The sequence below is a fragment of the Drosophila pseudoobscura genome, chromosome X (assembly GCF_009870125.1).
Source record: "Drosophila pseudoobscura strain MV-25-SWS-2005 chromosome X, UCI_Dpse_MV25, whole genome shotgun sequence".
Classification (NCBI taxonomy): Eukaryota; Metazoa; Arthropoda; class Insecta; order Diptera; family Drosophilidae; genus Drosophila; species Drosophila pseudoobscura.
The window spans coordinates 12,736,192-12,754,316 of NC_046683.1; the positions used below are offsets into that span (position 1 = coordinate 12,736,192).

The 18,125-nt window shown below is 48.6% G+C and overlaps 3 protein-coding genes across 5 annotated transcripts; 2 read left to right on the forward strand and 1 right to left on the reverse strand.

Moving 5' to 3' along the window:
• Positions 1-1,150: 1,150 nt before the first annotated feature.
• rux (roughex) lies at positions 1,151-2,781 on the reverse strand. The gene is made up of 2 exons (XM_001354810.4): positions 2,587-2,781; positions 1,151-2,519 (listed from the first exon to the last, which is right to left on the reverse strand). Exons 1-2 carry the CDS (start codon positions 2,615-2,617, stop codon positions 1,531-1,533), a joined length of 1,020 nt encoding a protein of 339 aa, XP_001354846.3. The 5' UTR covers positions 2,618-2,781; the 3' UTR covers positions 1,151-1,530.
• A 1,206-nt stretch (positions 2,782-3,987) lies between these two features.
• MCTS1 (malignant T-cell-amplified sequence 1 homolog) lies at positions 3,988-5,156 on the forward strand. Of its 2 annotated transcripts, none has more exons than XM_002134112.3 (5): positions 3,988-4,004; positions 4,164-4,215; positions 4,280-4,432; positions 4,513-4,815; positions 4,887-5,156. In XM_002134112.3, the coding sequence occupies exons 1-5, from the start codon at positions 4,001-4,003 to the stop codon at positions 4,966-4,968; spliced, it is 594 nt and encodes a 197-aa protein (XP_002134148.2). In that variant the 5' UTR covers positions 3,988-4,000; the 3' UTR covers positions 4,969-5,156. The 2 variants fall into 2 exon arrangements, with proteins under 2 accessions (XP_002134148.2, XP_015041718.2); XM_015186232.2 differs by having other exon boundaries at positions 3,989-4,004; positions 4,119-4,215.
• A 662-nt stretch (positions 5,157-5,818) lies between these two features.
• On the forward strand, positions 5,819-16,925 carry LOC4814746 (brefeldin A-inhibited guanine nucleotide-exchange protein 3). 2 transcript variants are annotated; one of them, XM_001354808.4, is made up of 8 exons: positions 5,819-6,151; positions 6,593-7,009; positions 8,284-8,417; positions 8,692-9,332; positions 9,405-9,725; positions 9,781-11,065; positions 11,132-11,499; positions 11,572-16,925. In XM_001354808.4, the coding sequence occupies exons 2-8, from the start codon at positions 6,925-6,927 to the stop codon at positions 15,020-15,022; spliced, it is 6,285 nt and encodes a 2,094-aa protein (XP_001354844.3). In that variant the 5' UTR covers positions 5,819-6,151; positions 6,593-6,924; the 3' UTR covers positions 15,023-16,925. The 2 variants fall into 2 exon arrangements, with proteins under 2 accessions (XP_001354844.3, XP_015041717.2); XM_015186231.2 differs by lacking the exons at positions 5,819-6,151; positions 6,593-7,009 and adding an exon at positions 7,997-8,127.
• Positions 16,926-18,125: the final 1,200 nt, after the last annotated feature.

Here is an 18,125-nt window from a genome sequence, read left to right on the forward strand (position 1 = left end):
TGCCGCTGGAGCAGGAGGACCAGGAGCAGTCCTCGAGCTCGTGGTGAACTTCTGTGCGCCTTTTCCACTTGGCTAGCTTAACGATTCGAACTGCTGTCAGGGTTTTTTGCAAGGCCCCCCACCATACACCCACTTTGTTGTCTATTTGATGTCTTAATGCGAACCACCCCCAGTACCATCCAGCACCATCCAGCACCACCCGGCACCCGCCGCATCAGTAGCACCAGTAGGTGGGGAAGAAGGGACGTATTATCCCAACCCACCCCCTGCAGGTTGCCTCTGCCCGTACAATTTTAATCAAATGGATTTTCTTTCTATCTAATTTTCTGCCTGTACCGTACGGAAATAGACAGTCCCTCCCCCTCCCCCGCCGCTGCCCTAGTCCCACTCTACCCACTTAAGAGCTGACAACAGGAGCAACAATTTATTACGTGTACCCATCTCTTCTATCCCGGGTATTAGCTGGCCTACGGGCAGCCATTATTCATGATTCTACGGATCGGAGTTCATGCAGTGGCAAAAAAAATTGATCTTCAAACAAGAGAGATATATGAACTTATGTATGTGTGTATGCTTATATATAAATATATGCCCTGTCCATCATTTATCGGAGATACAACAGATCTTCGGTGGTTTTTGGTCTGGCATTATGCTTGATTCAAATTACATTGTATATACAAATCTGAGGCAATTTTCCCGTTTTTGGTTAGACTGTAACTTACAAAATTGTTGGACATCCAGCAAAAGGATTTTCCCAGGGTTCTTTTGGACTTTAGATTCTAGATATTAGTATTATTCGTAATTTAAAAGTGTTTACTTCCATAGCACATTTTTTTTCGATTATTTAAATATTTAAATGGGGTTTGTCTCACGACAGAACAGTGTTATGGAGCAGCCAATACAGTTACCATGCAACCGGTTGTGGGCCCCGGTAAGTGCTCGTATTGGTGAGAACGTTTAATGGAGCAGCCAATACATTCACCATACAACCGGGTGCAGCCCCGGGTAAGTGTACGAATTGGTGAGAACACTTTGCTAAATACAGCCAATACATCCACCATTCAAAAAGTTGCGACCCCGGCTAAGTGTTCGCATTGGTGAGAACAGTTTTCTGAAGACAGCTGACTAAAATATTTAAAAAAATATTTAATGATTTTGGTTTAATTTATAACATCGAAATTCAATAAATAAGTTTATAATATAAAATTTATGTAAACACAGTACATAATTGTGGAATTGAGAATAGTGGGTTGGGGGTTTAGGGAATAGGGGAGTGTGTTGCCCAAATAAGTGGAATCAGTCTTTAGCATCTAGAATACTCTTGCCTTGCCTAAACGGTGGGCGCGGGTGTGTTGGGTGAATGTGTTTGGGGTGTGGGATGGGATTTCGTATGCATAGCATACAAAAATGCCGATATATAAGGGCGAATTTCATAGACTAATTTACAAATTGTGCTATCGGGATCTAAAACTGAAACTAATACATAATAAACTTAACTGAAAAGCTGATTAATGGACCTAAACATTGGTCCTAGAAGCGCAGGCCGTAGCGTCCCGGTCGCTTGGGCGCCACCTCGGTTTCACGCTGCTGCTGGCGCTTGCGTGTTGTGTATCCAGCACTAGAACTGGCGGGCATTTCTCCTGTGCCATCTCTAACAGGCGGCGGCGGGATTCGTGGCACTTGGTCCTGGGACTCGCACTGGGACTGCGAGCTGGAGGGAGAGGGCTCCACCGGAACGGGCTCGACTGAATCCTCCAATGGGTTTTGCTCCGGCTCCTCGCTCTCAGCCCTAGCGAAGAGAGTACGCCGCACACTGCGCAGATGGCTAAGCGGATGGCTGCTGGCTGGTTCTTCGGCCTCGTCATCTGTCAGGGGATTGCTTGAGATGGCAACAGATCCGCGTTGGCGTTGTCGTGGAAATGGGCGGTAGTCCTCGTAAATGGCCAGGCAGACTTCAATGTCGCGCAGGCTAATGCTGGCCGTCGCAGTTTGACGATATCCCAGCGTCAACAGGACGTGCTGCGTGTCGTACAGCTGAATGCCGCCGTCATTTCTGTTCCCCTCGACGTCCTCCATCACACCCCTGGCCTCGACGTACTGCAGCATATCCATGGCGGGTCTGATGGCTGGACGTGGTGGTGTAGCGAGATGGGGGGAACTGCGTGACTGCACCTCCTCCTCCCCTTCCGAATCGCCCACCGCAATGCGCCGTCCCTCCGAAATGGCGCGTTCTCGTTCCTTCTGCTCGTGCATCCGGCGGCGCACTCGCTCGAAAGTTGGACCAAACCACTCCTTAATGAATACCTCCTTCGATGGAGTGCAGGGGCGGGCGTCTTCAAAGCCAATGTGCTTGAAGCGGTTAAATATCTGGGTGCGGATGAAGCCCGTCACAGCCACGACGCCCCTAATTTGGCGCCCGAAAAGGCTGAGCATGCAGTCATCGGCTAGATCTGCACGCACAAGCCCAGTGTCCACGCCCACGATGAAGTTCTGCACAATCTCGCTTGCTGATGGCTGAACTAGAGTCGCGGAAAATTTGATTATTGGTTAGAGTCAGCCTTAGTCAGAATGGTCAGAATGCCTTACCCGCTGTCTGGTTGCTGCCGTTTGGGTCCATTCTGCCGTTGTACGAATTCGTAAAAAAAAAATATTTATACCAGGCTTCTCAAAATATATATAAGAAACTAAACTATATTTATATTATCCATTTAATAGAAAAATGTCAAATTGAAAACAAAGCCAGCTTGGCAGTGTGACCGAGGACTTATCGATAAAATATGCCGTCCAACCCTCAGAAATATAACGAAACATACTGTCTCAATTAAAAAATATATCGTAAATATACTGACGAATTCAAGTTCTATTTTACATATTCCTCGTTTGTGATCTTCCGTGGAATATTACTAGCTACATAGAACTTTCAACCATGCCCACATAAATGTATCCGATTAATAAATCAATTTTCTACTTAACTGGCTCATTTTAACCACTTGCTTTTATGGCATATTGTGTCAAAAGAGGTTTTGCCGAAAATGATCAAACAAAAAAAAAAAAAAACGAAAGAGCATAGTCGTTCCTATTGTTTAATATTAATATTAAGTCGAATACTATTAGCTAGATAAATCCTTTTGCCATTCCCACATAATTTGATCCGCTTAGTCTCCTATTCTTATACTTGCTTTTATTGGATTTCTGTAAGCCTTTTAAAATGTAATTAATAGATTGACGAAATTGAAAAACATACCATTATGTACCATTATAATTTTTACCTCTAAAACTACCGAAAAGTATTAAAAATACCGTAAAATACTGCCACCCTGCAGCATGGTTTTACCTGGAACCGATATGCCGACACACATTTTGTAGGGATGATAATAAATATATCGATACATTGATCTATAAATAGGTGCAGCCATTGCTAAAATAAACTTGCAACCTAAATCATACAATTTTATTTTATTCAATAAGAAAATCAGAAATCAGCTCTTAGAAATCCTGCAAAAATATTCCTGCTTCACTTCCCGAGCAAGCAGTCGCAATCCTCTCAGATTATACCATCGATCCGACCACCTATGTTATCGATAGTACTATTATCGCTGGCCCACCACTGCTGCCATTTTAGCTTATTTTGAGCTAGATTTAGCTTATTCTAAAATCAGCTTAGCTAATTTTGGCTTCAAACAATTTTTGTTTTTGGATTGTATTGTAATATTTGTTAATTTTTATCGAGAAATCGGACAAAAATCATATTTGTTGTTCGTATTTTGGTATCATCCAATTTTGTGTATAAATGTCCATTTACATTCATAAAAATGTTTATATAAATAAACAAAATTTCCACAATTTCTGGTTAAATTTCGATGAGTTTAGGGAGTGGCTACGCAACTGACCACACAAAATCGTACTGCTGCTTTTGTAAGGCAGCAATTGGGGCCAAGTTGTGCGAAGTAAGCCAGCATGCTGTCGCTAAAAAACATATTGCGTCCAGTTCAAGCATAATATGGATAATGGATAATATCTTGTCATTACTTTAATTAATAATTTAAAAAAAATATATCAATAGAATTCAATTATCCATTATATTAGTTTATTCTAGCTTATTTTTTTCTGCAATCTAGCTTATAGTGTCTCAAAATCTGACAACACTGTTTCCCACCTTTTAGCATCAGCTGCAGCACTCCCGGGTATTAAAAATTTTAGCAAAATGTTCAAAAAGTATGTATAAAATCTGAAGATTGGTGACGCAGTTGAGCTGGCACTAATTCAAATGAATATCTAGATTCGAGGAGAAGGACAGTATCTCGTCCATACAACAGCTTAAATCGTCCGTACAGAAAGGCATACGTGCCAAGCTGCTGGAAGCCTATCCCAAGTTAGAGACACACATTGATCTGATATTGCCCAAGAAGGACTCGTATCGCATTGCCAAATGGTAAGTTGAGAGTGCCGTGCCTGCCCTGTTTGTACAGGGAGTATAAAATGTATTCTATCCTACGGCTTGCCTCCCGACAGCCATGACCACATCGAGCTTCTGTTAAACGGCGCCGGCGAGCAAGTATTTTTCCGGCATCGAGATGGCCCATGGATGCCGACGTTGCGCCTTCTCCACAAGTTTCCCTACTTTGTGACCATGGAGCAGGTGGACAAGGGTGCCATTCGTTTTGTTTTGAGTGGCGCGAATGTCATGTGCCCTGGCCTGACGTCGCCGGGCGCCTGCATGACGCCGGCTGAGAAGAACACGGTGGTGGCCATCATGGCCGAGGGCAAAGAGCACGCGCTGGCCATCGGTCTGCTCACGCTATCCACAGAAGAAATGTAAGTGGGAAGTGGTGCACGGCTGATCTAGACTTAAAAAACGCTTTCCCTTCTCCGATCTATTCCCGCAGTTTGGCCAAGAATAAAGGCATCGGTATTGAGACGTACCATTTCCTCAACGACGGCCTTTGGAAGTCGAAACCAGTAAAGTAAGGAGTAAATCGGGACCCGGACCCCTGCACACGCACACACGCCATGTGCTCGTCGCTTTTAGTCTGAGAGCAAAGAATGGTTTTTTTGATATGCAACTAAATCCTGATCATACACTTTTTTTTGTCTTAATTTTAACTGTCAGTCAAACTATTTAAGCCGATGCGAAATATAATTAATGGCATTTAAAATAGTTTGTCCTTAGATCAGTGGAAGGTCAAAGCAAGAACCACCTAGTGGAAAATGGTACAGAACACATTGAATTATAGACTCTCTAGAAGCCCGTAGATGGAATGGAGTTTGCTGTGGACCTTTTTCCAGAGACTGGACAGGCCTTCCTGGAACTTTGTTTTACGGATCGTCTAGTTTTCATAGAATCAAACATAGACGGAGATGCCTCTATTATTCATATGTTATTGAGCAATCGTCATACATAACATCGGAAAGCAAATACGGAAATACAAAATTTTCGACAATGAAGTACGCCCTTGCCCACTTGCCCATCAAGGGACAGCCGCCAATGACCGAAGAGGAGCTTCGCAACGTACGCCGTTTGGCTGTGCAGAAGCGACGCAAGTTTCTGCGCCATCTAGAGTTCGACAAGAATCGAAATATCAATGATGTGGGTCTGGACCGAGACGATTTAAGCATGATGTCGAAGGCCGAGACATCGGTTGACATCAAGATCGGTTGAAGCATGTTTTTAATTTTGTATTATTTTGTAACACCCTGATTAATATCATAAACTATCTATCCATCTATAAAATACCAAGATGGTTTTTTATCAATCGATTAAATTCTTTTGTTAAAAGATCGAAAAAAGTCGATTTAACACAACAGATTCCTAGCATGGTATATCCCTGGCCCAGTTATCGATAGCAATGCTGAAACAGCTGTTGGCTGCCGGTCATGCGCATCGCCCAGAACTAACGGTTATAGCTGTTAGCTATGCTCTGCTCTGTTTTGTTCCTGCGTAATGGACCGCTTTTTGTTGCCAGCCCAGAACAACATTTGTGGTGTCACACGGCAACTGCAGTAGCTTGAGGCACCACACAAAAACACGAATCGAGGAGAAAGCGGATCCATCCATTCGCTCGGCTCTCACATCAAACCACAAGTGGCAGGCAGCAAGTGAAAAGTTGTTCAATACCACCTTCCGCTATCGAGGAAGTTTTATTTCAATATGGTAAATGGCGCAAGACTCTAAAAAACATTCAATAAACCATATAAAAATACATATTATGTTAAAAGTCTATGTCTGGGTCTGTGGCATATGGAATGTACGAGACGACTTTTCTCAGCAGCATTGAAAAATCACCGTTGCAGCTAGTGCAGTGCGTGTGTAATTGTGTATGTGTGGGTGTACGAAAAGTTTTCAAGGAAAACGGATACACACTGTTTGAACTTTTTGAAGGTGCACCCGAGATGCAATGCAGTGCAAACTTTTGCGAACAGTGGGAGGACATGTTGAGTCACGTACACAGATACGGTTACAGATACAGATACACAGATATACAGTTACACTGCTACGAGCGCACTTTCAAGGGGGCACATATGGCGGCATCTAACATAAACAATATCAAATCCCCTCTTGGTTATTTTATTGATTTTACTCCAATTTTGACAGGCGACAACAACAGCAACAGCAGCAGCAGCAGAAACAGCAACAGCCACATCGGCAATAATGGAGTTGTTATTGATGGCGTGCAAGGAGGCACTCGCCAACTAAGGCTCCCTCCCTTCCACCCCCCAAAAGTCAGCACCAAGCAGGAGCAGCAACAACAGCAGCAGCAAGGCCTACAATACCATACCCCATAACGGAACACGACACTCCGTGAGCAACAGTAACAGAACGCGAGCAGCAGCTGGGTGGTGTGAGAGCGAGAGTGCGGGACGGAGGGCGGAGGACGAAGGACGGAGGACGGAGAGGTGGCCGTGGCCCTACTCTCCCAGTGCAATATGGAGGACCTTTTTCTGCTAATTATCAAGGAGTCGACGGGCACGAAGCATAACGCGTTGCGACAAACGGCACAAATTGCTTACGGTATGTGTTTTTATGCATGTATATATGTGTGTGTGTGCTTGTGTGCCCGTATTCCTAGCACTGAGAGAGACAAAAGAGAGGGAGAGAACAAAAATGATTAAGAGCGAGCTAGCGATATTGAAAACATGCGAAGACGCCATTTCCTTTCGTTCATCATGCCTTTCCGCCTTTCTTTCCTTTTGTCGCTTGTTGTTGCCATTTGCCAATGTTCACCGTTACTATTTCCACTTCCTTTATGACTTTTTGGCGGGTTGTTGCTGTGGGGGGAGCATATTCGTTTTAGTATCGTTTTGATCTGCGGCTCTATGAAGGATTGTAACGTACATAGTAGAGAAGCCATGCTAAAACCTTTCTGTACGACCCATTGCCCTGATAACTCGCAACCTGCTGATGGTTCAGATAACTCTACCATATATTTACATAGCTACATACTCAGGTAGCTATACATATATCAATAAACATATGCATTGCCATATGTACATTTAAACTGCAAAAAAACAAGAAAATATATTTACGTTAGAAATTTGAGCAATATTTGACTACTACGTTTGTTCTAATTTTGGCATTTATCAGCAATAGATAATAATAACGAGGGGGAACGTTGTGAGTTGCCGCAACTCTACATTTATACCCGATACTTAGTCAGTATGACTCTCCTCTGGCAGACGCCGCTTATATTAAACGACGAGTGCGTGCGAGAGAGACAGAAAATCAGTCTGAGCGTGGCGCAGCCACTGCATTTGATTTGTTTCTTTTGGCTAAAACGTGATCCGATCTGTCCCTAGACGCTTTTATGGACGGACAGACAGACATGGCTCAATCAACTCGACTATTGATGCTGATCAATAATATATATACTTTAGGGGGTCGGAAACGATTCCATCTGGACGTTACACACATCCATTTTCACCACACATCTAATATACTTATTTTGAGTATCGGGTATAAAAAGATTAAAAGTAAAATATAACCAGTATTTAGGGTATTTCCCACTTCCATACGCACTCTTTCAAATTTTCTTGTTGGCGTTGTGGCTTTTGCTGGAATGTAGGCAATGATTTGGTCAAGTGCTGGGGCTCTGTCTGGACCTCGCCCGAAAAACACCCTGTGGCTCTCTGGTTCTGTGGCTTTGTGTCTCTTTTGGATTTTAATCACCTTCCGCTTATCGCGGGGAAATTTTAGTGTTTTTACTGTTTGGTTTTTACGAGTGGCCATGGATTGGCTGGCTGTAACGTTCCAATACCGATAATGGTTTGTGCTTTATGTTCTTGCAGATAAACTGTACCGCCAGCATGGCATCCACCGGGATCCGTCGCACGAGCTGCGCTCGGTCTGCTTCACGGCCCTGCAGATGGCACTGGACACCAAGCGGCCAAAGTTCATCACGATGGGTCTCAACGGGCTGCATGTAAGTGGCAGGATAATCAGATCCGGAAGGAAGGAAAGGAAAGGGAAGGGAAGGGGAGACTCATCATTGAATATGTACATATTTTGTACTCTTTGTGTGGCCCCCGGGGATTGGATTGGCTAATTGCTCGGAAATCTCTTGTGCCCTGGAGACCCGGCAGCCTCTCTTGTTGAGAGGAGAGGGGGTCCTTTCCTTTGCTTTCCCTTCTGTTTATCCACATTCTTCTGTATTTCTTCTGGTATTTATTCTGTTTGATTTCGGCTCCTTTCTACAGCGCGTTATCAAGGACGAACGGTTCTATATTGGCCTTGAGCCCGAGGACGATTCCGTATGGCTGCCATCGCAGCTGCTGCGTGCCACCAATGGCATCCTGCCATCGACCAGCAGCGAGGACACCGTCGTGAATGTGCTTCGGCTCTTCCTGGCCATGGCCTGCTCCCCGGCCTGCACCTTAAACGGGCGCCTGCTCATCGAGATACTCTCACGCTGTGGCGAATGCTGGGAGATGGGCTCCAGGGCCACCAAGGCGGCCTCCTTGGCGGCTGCCTCCCAATGCCTGCGCACCTTCTGCGCCTTTCTCATCGAGGAGGCCGAGGAGGTGAAGAAGACGGCGCCGGCGGGCCTTATGACCCAGACGCAGGCCTCGGCCGTCTACAACGAGGTGATACCCGTGATGCAGTGGCTCTGCAGCCGTCTGGTGGAGCCCAATGTCAACACATCGCCGAACAAGAAGTGCGAGAATCACAGCTCCCTCTACCTAACCGAATGCATACTGACCCTCAGCTCGGCTCTGCCCCGCAATGTCCATGCCAATCCGCACTTTACCTCCTTCCTGTGGCAAAAGTTCTGCCCCACATTGGCCGCCGCCCTGGGCTCCCCAGGACGCATCAATCTGGACAAAAAGTTCACCTACAAGTGAGTGGACTGGAGTGGCGGCAGCCATCGTCTTTTACACCATTCTTATATTCATTTCCATTTTTGTTGCAGAGACGCTCTCCACATGATTGAGAATGAGGCACGCGGCTTCTTTACGGGTCCTGGCCTGGACGGACCTCAGGCACGATGCGTATACCTGACGGCCATTCAGCTGCTGCGCATCGCCGGGGCCCACGGCTCGCTGCGTCCTATGCTGGAGGCTTTGTTCCATCGTATGCTGCTGCTGCCGTCGCCCCAGAACCGCACAGAGCCGCTGCGTTGTGTCCGCGAGATATTCAAGAGCCCCGAGCGGCTGATCGATCTGGCTGTCATCCTGTACGTGGACAAGAACACGGCCCAGGGCTGTAGCGATGAAATGGCCCTGTTCAGACTGTAAGTAAATGCGAAACAAAACGAGATAAAATCTATAAAAAAAAACCTTGTATAGCTTGGTGGATGCCATGGAGGAGTGCGCCTACGGGGCCAGCGGCTCCGGGGGCAGCGCCTGCACGGAGGCCAGCCTCCAGGCCAGCGTCGAGTGCATGGTGGCCCTGCTGGATAGCCTCCAGGTGCTGTGCAGCGGCGAGCTGACCGAATCTATGATCAGCGATCAGATTGTCCAGGTCGTGAACTCCCGCCACGATTTGCTGAAGGACGCCGACTATTCGGGACCTTTGACCTACCAGAGCATGGCCCGGCTGCCGGCGCCCTATCGGGATGCCATTGTGGAGTTCCGTCAGAATGTGTTCGAGACCTCCTCGGGGTCGGAGAGCGATGGCGAGCCGCCGAACGAGCAGGACGGGGCCTCCAATGGCTCGGGCGATACGGAGGGGCCCGAGGACGATGAGCACAGCAGCTCCAGTGATGAGACGTCGCGCGTGGAGAATCGCTGGCCCTACTCCCACCTAGAGGCCCCTGTTATGCCCATCCGTACGGACAGCGACAATGATCGACAGCATGCCCGGGACTTTGCTCGTGCCTTGCGGCAAGATCTGGTGCCGAAGCTCCTGCGCCTGCGCAGCTGCGTGGAGCTGGACGAGGCCATGCAGGAATTCGCGTCGGCTGTGTGCCAGGAGAACAGCATGAACTTTTCCGACTTTGACTACAATCTCACGGCCATCAATGCGGATGGCATCTACCTGGCCATCTACTCCTCCCTGCTGCTCAGCCTCCAGCTGATGCGCGCCGGCTACTACGATCAGGCTCTTCCGGCGCCCCCCAATCGAGACATTCTGGTGCCCATGTCCGAGCAGCAGTTCGTGACCTCCGTGCAGAATACGGGCGTTCTGGTCTACCTATCATCGCCGTGGCTCTGCGAGCTCTATCAATCTGTGACCATGTGCAACATCCTCGAGGCCATGTCTCGCCAACAGCTGGAGGGCACTGGGCCGCGGTGCGCCCTCGTCGATATGCTGTGCGATGCGGGCGGCCTGGGGGCCACACAGATGCTCTCCGAGTGGCAGCGCCTGCAGACGGCCACGCAGGTAAAGCACAGCGATGACGAGCAGCACGACAAGCGCCGGGAGGCGGCCAAGAAACTGTGCCGCCGCCTCCTCACCTGCTGCTGGGACTCCATGGTGATTGTGCTCAGCTCGGGGCTGGGGGATCTGCAGACAACGTCTGCCTCCAACAAACTGGTGGCTCTGTCCAAGCGCACACTGAGAGTTAAGGCCAAGGCGAACAAGTCCAACGGTGAGGCCTTGTATGCCATGTGCCTGGACGGACTGCATTCGGTAAGATCTGTCTGCTCTGAGTAACCCCAAAAAGGACCATAAATATTCTTTTCATTTCTGGTACAGGCGGCCACGCTCAGCAACAGTCTCAATCTGCAGCATTTGGCCGGAAAGATCCTCAATCTGTTGGCCTCCAATGTGTGCCAGACCACGGGACCGCGCATCTCCGCCAGCCAGGCCATGTCCATGGATGTGGTGCTCACGGGTGGCCTAAATCTGGGCAGCTACAGTGCCGACTGCTGGCCGAGCATCTTTGCCGTCTGCCGGCACGTGAGCCAGCTGGAGCATGAGATCTTTAGCATGCAGAATCCATCCATATCCGCATCGCCGGGCAGCAGTCGCAGGGATCTGGAGACGGGCGAGAAGCTCAGCAACGGCAATGCCCAGGATAAGCTGAATCTCTCTTCGATACCCATCGATGATGATGAGACCTGGTAAGGCGTGGCAGTCTCCGAAGTCCATCTGCAAAAGTCTATACAAATATCTCTCTCTTTTTCCCGCGGCAGCGTCGATGTCTACAGCTTCCTGCAGGCGCCCATGCAGAGCCCCAACACGAACATCACGTGCATACTGAAGGTCTACTCGGGCACCAACGAGACGGTGCTGCTGAGCCAGTGCGACACCTCCAAGGTGCTGTGCGCGTTGTCCCATCAGGCGGAGAATCTGTTCAGCGATGCCGCCGAACGGCTCAGCCTCCCGTCACTGTGCCAGTTCCTCAAACATCTGTGCCGCGCCTCGCGCGACCAGCTGTACAAGAGCCAGGTGGCCCGCAAGGGCACGAGGGTTTGGTGGCCCAGCAAGGGCTGGAAGAAACTCGATTCGCTGCCCATGTCTCTGCTCCTGCATCGCATCGGAGACGTGACGCTCAAGGTATTTCGCAGCTCGAGGCCGCTGCTGCACGTGCTCAAGGTGTGGGCCATTACGGGACCGCATCTGATGGATGCCGCCTGCCACAGGGATCGCATGATCTCGAAGCGGGCCATCGAGTACATACACGACATAATAACGGCACTGCTGGTGGAGCAATCGGAGCTGCCGTATTTCCACTTTAACGAGGCCCTGCTGAAGCCCTTTGAGAATCTCCTCAGCATGGACACGGATGTGGATGTGCAGGATCAGATTGTGGCCTGCCTCTACGAAGTGGTGGAGGCACATCGCACCGAGATACGCTCCGGCTGGAGGCCGCTCTTCGGTACGCTGCGCAATGCCCGCAGCCGGATGCTCAACATGAGCAATATCATTGACATCTTTCGGGTGTTTCTCGACTCGGACAACACGCTGGTGTTTGCCAACGCCGGACTCGACTGTATTCTGTGTCTGCTCTCCTATCTGGAGATCTCAGGCGGTGGCACCAACAACAACAACAATACTTGTACCGGCTCCAGTAATGGCGCAGGAGGAGGAGCAGCTGGCGGAGGGGACGAAGATAATGCCTTTAGGCCCACAGACTTCCTGCACGAAACGCTACGTTTCTTGGAGCGCTGCTCCAGCATCCTGGGCTTCATGTACAGCATGCCCAAGTGCCCGAACTTCCACTCCACGTACAAGATCAAGGGCATCTCGTACACGCACATTATCGATGCGAACATCCCCAGTTCGATGGAGAATTTCACCTACTTTGGGAACGACTATCTGCAGACACGGAACGAGCAGTACATGATCTCCTACCGCTCCCTGCATATCGACAAGGACACCATCGTGAAGATCGATGAGATGGACAAGCCCTCGGGCGTGCTCAAGGTGTGGTTCCTCCTGCTGGATGGCCTCACCAACTCCCTGATCGTCTGTCCCTACTCGCACCAGGCGCCCATTCTGCAGACGATCTTCAAGCTCTTCAAGAACCTGCTGGCCACGCCGGGCATCGATTTCGGGTTCTATTGCATCAATCATCTGCTGGTGCCGATGATCCAGGACTGGCTGCGGTACATCAACAAGACGGGCGCCTCCTGGCAGCTGATCGAGAAGAACTTCAAGCACTGCTGCTGCATGACCACCGATCTGGTGGTGGAGTTTATTGAGAAATCTGTGCCCGAGCAGCGTCGGTTGGGCGCTGGGACCAAGACGCGTCTCGCCCAGATCGTCCATCCCGCCGATAATCTCATCTACTCGAAGCTCAAGTTCGTGACGGAGCGGATCGAACAGCAGGAGCTGCCGAATCTGAATCTTAATCCCACCACACAGGCGGGTCCCGACAGTAGTCGGTACGACAGCAGCTCCAGTTCGGCTAGCGAGGAGCAGAGCAAGGGCTGCTCGGGGGTGCCCCCAGCTTCAGCTGGGGCTGCCTCCACCTCTACCGGCAGCAGCAACCTCATCGAGTCCCCCACCAAAATATCCAGCTCGGCGACGCTGGCCCTCAAGCAGCTCCTGCTCGTACTAATCGAGTGCGCTGCGCAGTCACAGGAGGCGATTGCACGGATTTCGGTGTCCTGCCTGAAGCACGTCATCCTATCGACGGGCATGCTGTTCAACGAGTCCCAGTGGATGATCGCCTGCTCGGCCATCCATCGCGCCTGCACCGTGACCATCGCACCGCTGCGACAGCTCTCGTTCGCCTTCCACGAGAAGTCCAACAGCTTCTACGGGGACTGTGCCAACGTGAAGGTGGCCGCCCGCCGCGACAGCAGCCTGGAGGAGCTGGCCCGCATCTACTCGCTGGCACAGCAGGTCTTCCTGTCCGACAATCAGCGGGAGCCCGGCCAGGGACAGGGGCCCAGTGGCACCGGACCCGGTACGGGTGCGGGAAGCCAATGCAAGCTGTCGGACGACCGGAGCTACTCCTTCCTGCTGTACCCCCTCAACAATGGCTTCAATTCGAATCTTGACAACTTTGTTATTCGGATTCCGTTCAAGAATCTGGTGGTGGGGCTGCTGGCCAACCAAATGCTGCTGCAGCTGGTGGCTAAGCTGCTGCTGTCCCGGCTCAAGTGCGTACCGCAAGCGGTGTCCACCTGCATCTTCGACAATTATGCGGGAGCGGCGGCCACGCCCAGCCACGACTATGATCTGGACTTTCGGTCCAAGGAGATACTGCTGCGCTGCGTCAAGCAGTACCTGATGTCCGCCCTGGAGTTCGACTCGCGGCCTGGCCTCAAGTTCCTCATGCAGAAGGTGTCCAACATCGAGTACGCGGCCAATTTGTACAAGCAGATGACCTCCTCCTGGATGATCTACTACATAGCCCTCGTCGACTCGCACCTCAACGACATTGTGGTGTACAACCTGGGGCCGGAGGATCTCAACTTCATTCTGGAGTCCTGCTCGCGGCTGAACACCACCACCGTGAAGAAGAAGGAGAACTTTGTGCGGTATCTGTTCTGCCTGCAGGATGCCTGGAATCTGGTCTGCGAGCTCTACTTGAGCAATTCGGCCCTGCACGACCTCGAGACGGGCTCGAGCAGCAGCAGGCTACGGGGGCCGGAGCAACAGTCAGCGACGGCGGCGGCTTCCAAGAAGCCGCCAATGGCGGCGCCGCCACACCATCCGCACCCACACATCCACCCCCATGCGCACCAAATGGTGGGCAAACCCATGTGCATATCGCTGAACGGGAATGGCAATGGGACTGCTGATGCCGAGATGACCGAGGCCTCAGGATCGGGTGGATCGCCCAGCAAATGCGTTCAGCTGCAGGAGGAGGAGAACGTGACGATGACCACGCTGATCAGCGAATTCCAGCCAAAGTGCCGGAACAATCCGTTCGATACGAATCGGCAGGCCAAGTCCGAGGCCGAGTCCATATCGCCGGAGATTGAGCAGCAGCGGGCCAGCAGCATTCTAAAGGACTCGAACTACAAGCGGGCGGCGCTCGCCCAATTGGTGGTGGCCTCCATGGAGCTGCTGCGCTCGCTGCCCGGCGAGGCCGAGGAGAATCTCAAGCTGCTAATGACGCCCACCATACGGGAGGCCTTCCGCCTTGTCCAGCTGCAGGGCAACGAGCTGAAGGTCAACCAGTTTTAGGCAATGCTTGTTGAGTTTTATTTTGATCTGTAGGCGCAGCTAAAACCGGCCCCTACTCCAGAATCCAGTATCCTGTATCCTGTATCCTGCTACCAGTTCCCAGTTCTCCTAATCCTAAATCCTAGTCCTACTGCCAATGGCTAATTTACAGCTACGTCTGCATCTTGAACTGCTCACGCCCTTGCCAAAGGTCACCCTCTAACTCTCTATCTCTATCTCTCACTCTCTATCTGTATCTCTGTGTCTCTCTGTCCGTCTCTATTATTCGCCCGCAGTTCCCCAGCACAGCAGGCAAAACCATTTCAAAGTAAAAGCTCAACATGTCAGCCAGCACAAAGCAAAACTAAGCAAAAGTACAACGGTATAAACGAAACCGAAGGAAAGGAAGAAAGATCACTAAGGTCAGGATTCTGAAGAAGATATGTAGATGAAGATGAAGAAGTAGATGACTAGAAGAACTAGCATAAGCAGAAGCAGCAGTAGCGTTAGTCAAGAACGTGTGTAGTCCTGTAAATTATATTTAGTCGAAAACTTTCTCTCAACCTGAAAGCCGCCCCTCCTGAAAGCACTTTTCCCCAATGTACGTTTATTGTAAAGAACTGTTAGCTAGCACTGACTCCCAAGCAGATCCCAACCCGACCCCCAATAGCAACCCAAAGAAATCTAATATAATATAATATAATATAAAATAATATGCATTAAGATTATAGCAAACTGTAAACGTATGTAAAACTTATAGCGAATGTTAACTAACACAAAATCAGTGCCGCCCATTAATCCACGATTACCACCATTAACGATTAGACACACTAACACACACACACACACTAACAAACACAGCCTAAAACATATAGAGACATACGATATGATACACATATTGTGCTGCAAATATAGCATGTGCATATGTGTGTCCGAGTAGTCCCGTGCTGCCTTTCAAAACTTGCATACCTATGTACCAGTGGGTACCAAACCCAACCAAACCAAAGCAAACAAAAATTAAGGATAACCTATCACCTCCTGCACTATCCGAAGCTTATTAGCCTCTCTGTATTTTCGAAGAAAAACCCCAACTAAACTAAGTGGAGCTGATCCGTAGCCGATAACCAAAGAAAGTAGCTCAAGGAAGAACTGGAACTCTCGATCTTTTTGGGGGATCAGTCCTACTGCTCTACCTTAAAAAAAGTAAACGCACTCCCACGCCCGCGCTACATACATACAGACATATACATATACATATACATCTACATAAATATATATATGAAGCTATGTGCCCTACATAAAGATCTAAAGAGTTAGATGTCTATATATACTATATACATTAAAACTATACATATAAATGAATGTACTTATACATATGTATTATAGTTGTACTCGATGTTGTAAATGTCTAAACGGAAAACATTTTTATATGTGAAACTATTAGCAACAGCGCTACAAATCTATACATATACCATATACATATAAACTATACATAAATATTTATTTATTTTCGCTTCGTGGTATATACACATAAATTTACAGACATACATATACTATATACATATACATATATAAAGAACTATGTACTTGTGTTATTTACTTGGCCCCATCTTGCCTCCTCTCTATAAGCATTACTCGTCTTTTGTCGCTCTCTCTATCTCCAGCCCTGCCCCGTCTCTTATTATGAGAATCTCTAACTGTACTCGAATCTATCTTAAAACTGTAAAACTGTAAGTGCGAGAAGAGAGTGTAAGTGAAAGTGCAAGTGCGCAAAGCTCTGTCGGAAGAACGATCACAGGACCGGATAGTAGTATGGAAGGACCATATGCTAAGTAACCATATGTTAGTACTAAAACTCTCCAAGAGTGTGCATATGTAATGTGGAATGAAAATAAAATGATTTAACAACGCTTTCGCAACTTAACTAAACAATTTAAATGTGTTTTTCAAGGCAGGGAGACTACACATATGTATGCATATTATCTAATGTATTTATAAACCTAAAAGAAGAGGCCGGTACAAGTGTGCGCACTATAGTGAGTCGCGGTAATAGGTCAACAATCACACTGTGCACAGTATCAAAGCTGTCATTTGAATTCCGCTTGCTCCTTTTATTTGCTGACTGACTGACTCAGTCCTGTCGTACAGAAGAAACCAGTATTTTAATGATATGCCGATCACGAAAAGAATTGCCACGCCCAGATCGGCAACTGTTTAGTCGAGATATAGCTTGTAGAAAAAACCAGTATTTCAAAGATACGCAAATCGAAATCTTCGGAAGGCTATATCGTGGACAAATAGGGCCAGATCGGTGAAGGACCTACTCTCTCAGGATCCTGAGAACCCAGTCGATTTGCAGGACTTTCCCGATCACGGAAAGACATGCCACGACCAGATCAGCAGCTTTTTAGTCGAGATATAGCTTGTAGAAAAAACCAGTATTTCAAAGATACGCAAATCCAAATCTTCGGAAGGCTATATCTTGGACAAATAGGGCCAGATCGGTGAAGGACCTACTCTCTCAGGATCCTGAGAACCCAGTCGATTTGCAGGACTTTCCCGATCACGGAAAGACATGCCACGACCAGATCGGCAGCTTTTTAGTCGAGATATAGCTCGTAGAAAAAACCAGTATTTCAAAGATACGCAAATCCAAATCTTCGGAAGGCTATATCTTGGACAAATAGGGCCAGATCGGTGAAGGACCTACTCTCTCAGGATCCTGAGAACCTAGTCGATTTGCAAGACTTTCCCGATCACGGAAAGACATGCCCCGACCAGATCGGCAGCTTTTTAGTCGAGATATAGCTCGTAGAAAAAACCGGTATTTCAAAGATACGCAAATCCAAATCTTCGGAAGGCTATATCTTGGACAAATAGGGCCAGATCGGTGAAGGACCTACTCTGTCAGGATCCTGAGAACCCATTCGATTTGCAGGACTTTCCCGATCACGGAAAGACATGCCCCGACCAGATCGGCAGCTTTTTAGTCGAGATATAGCTTGTAGAAAAAACCGGTATTTCAAAGATACGCAAATCCAAATCTTCGGAAGGCTATATCTTGGACAAATAGGGCCAGATCGGTGAAGGACCTACTCTCTCAGGATCCTGAGAACCTAGTCGA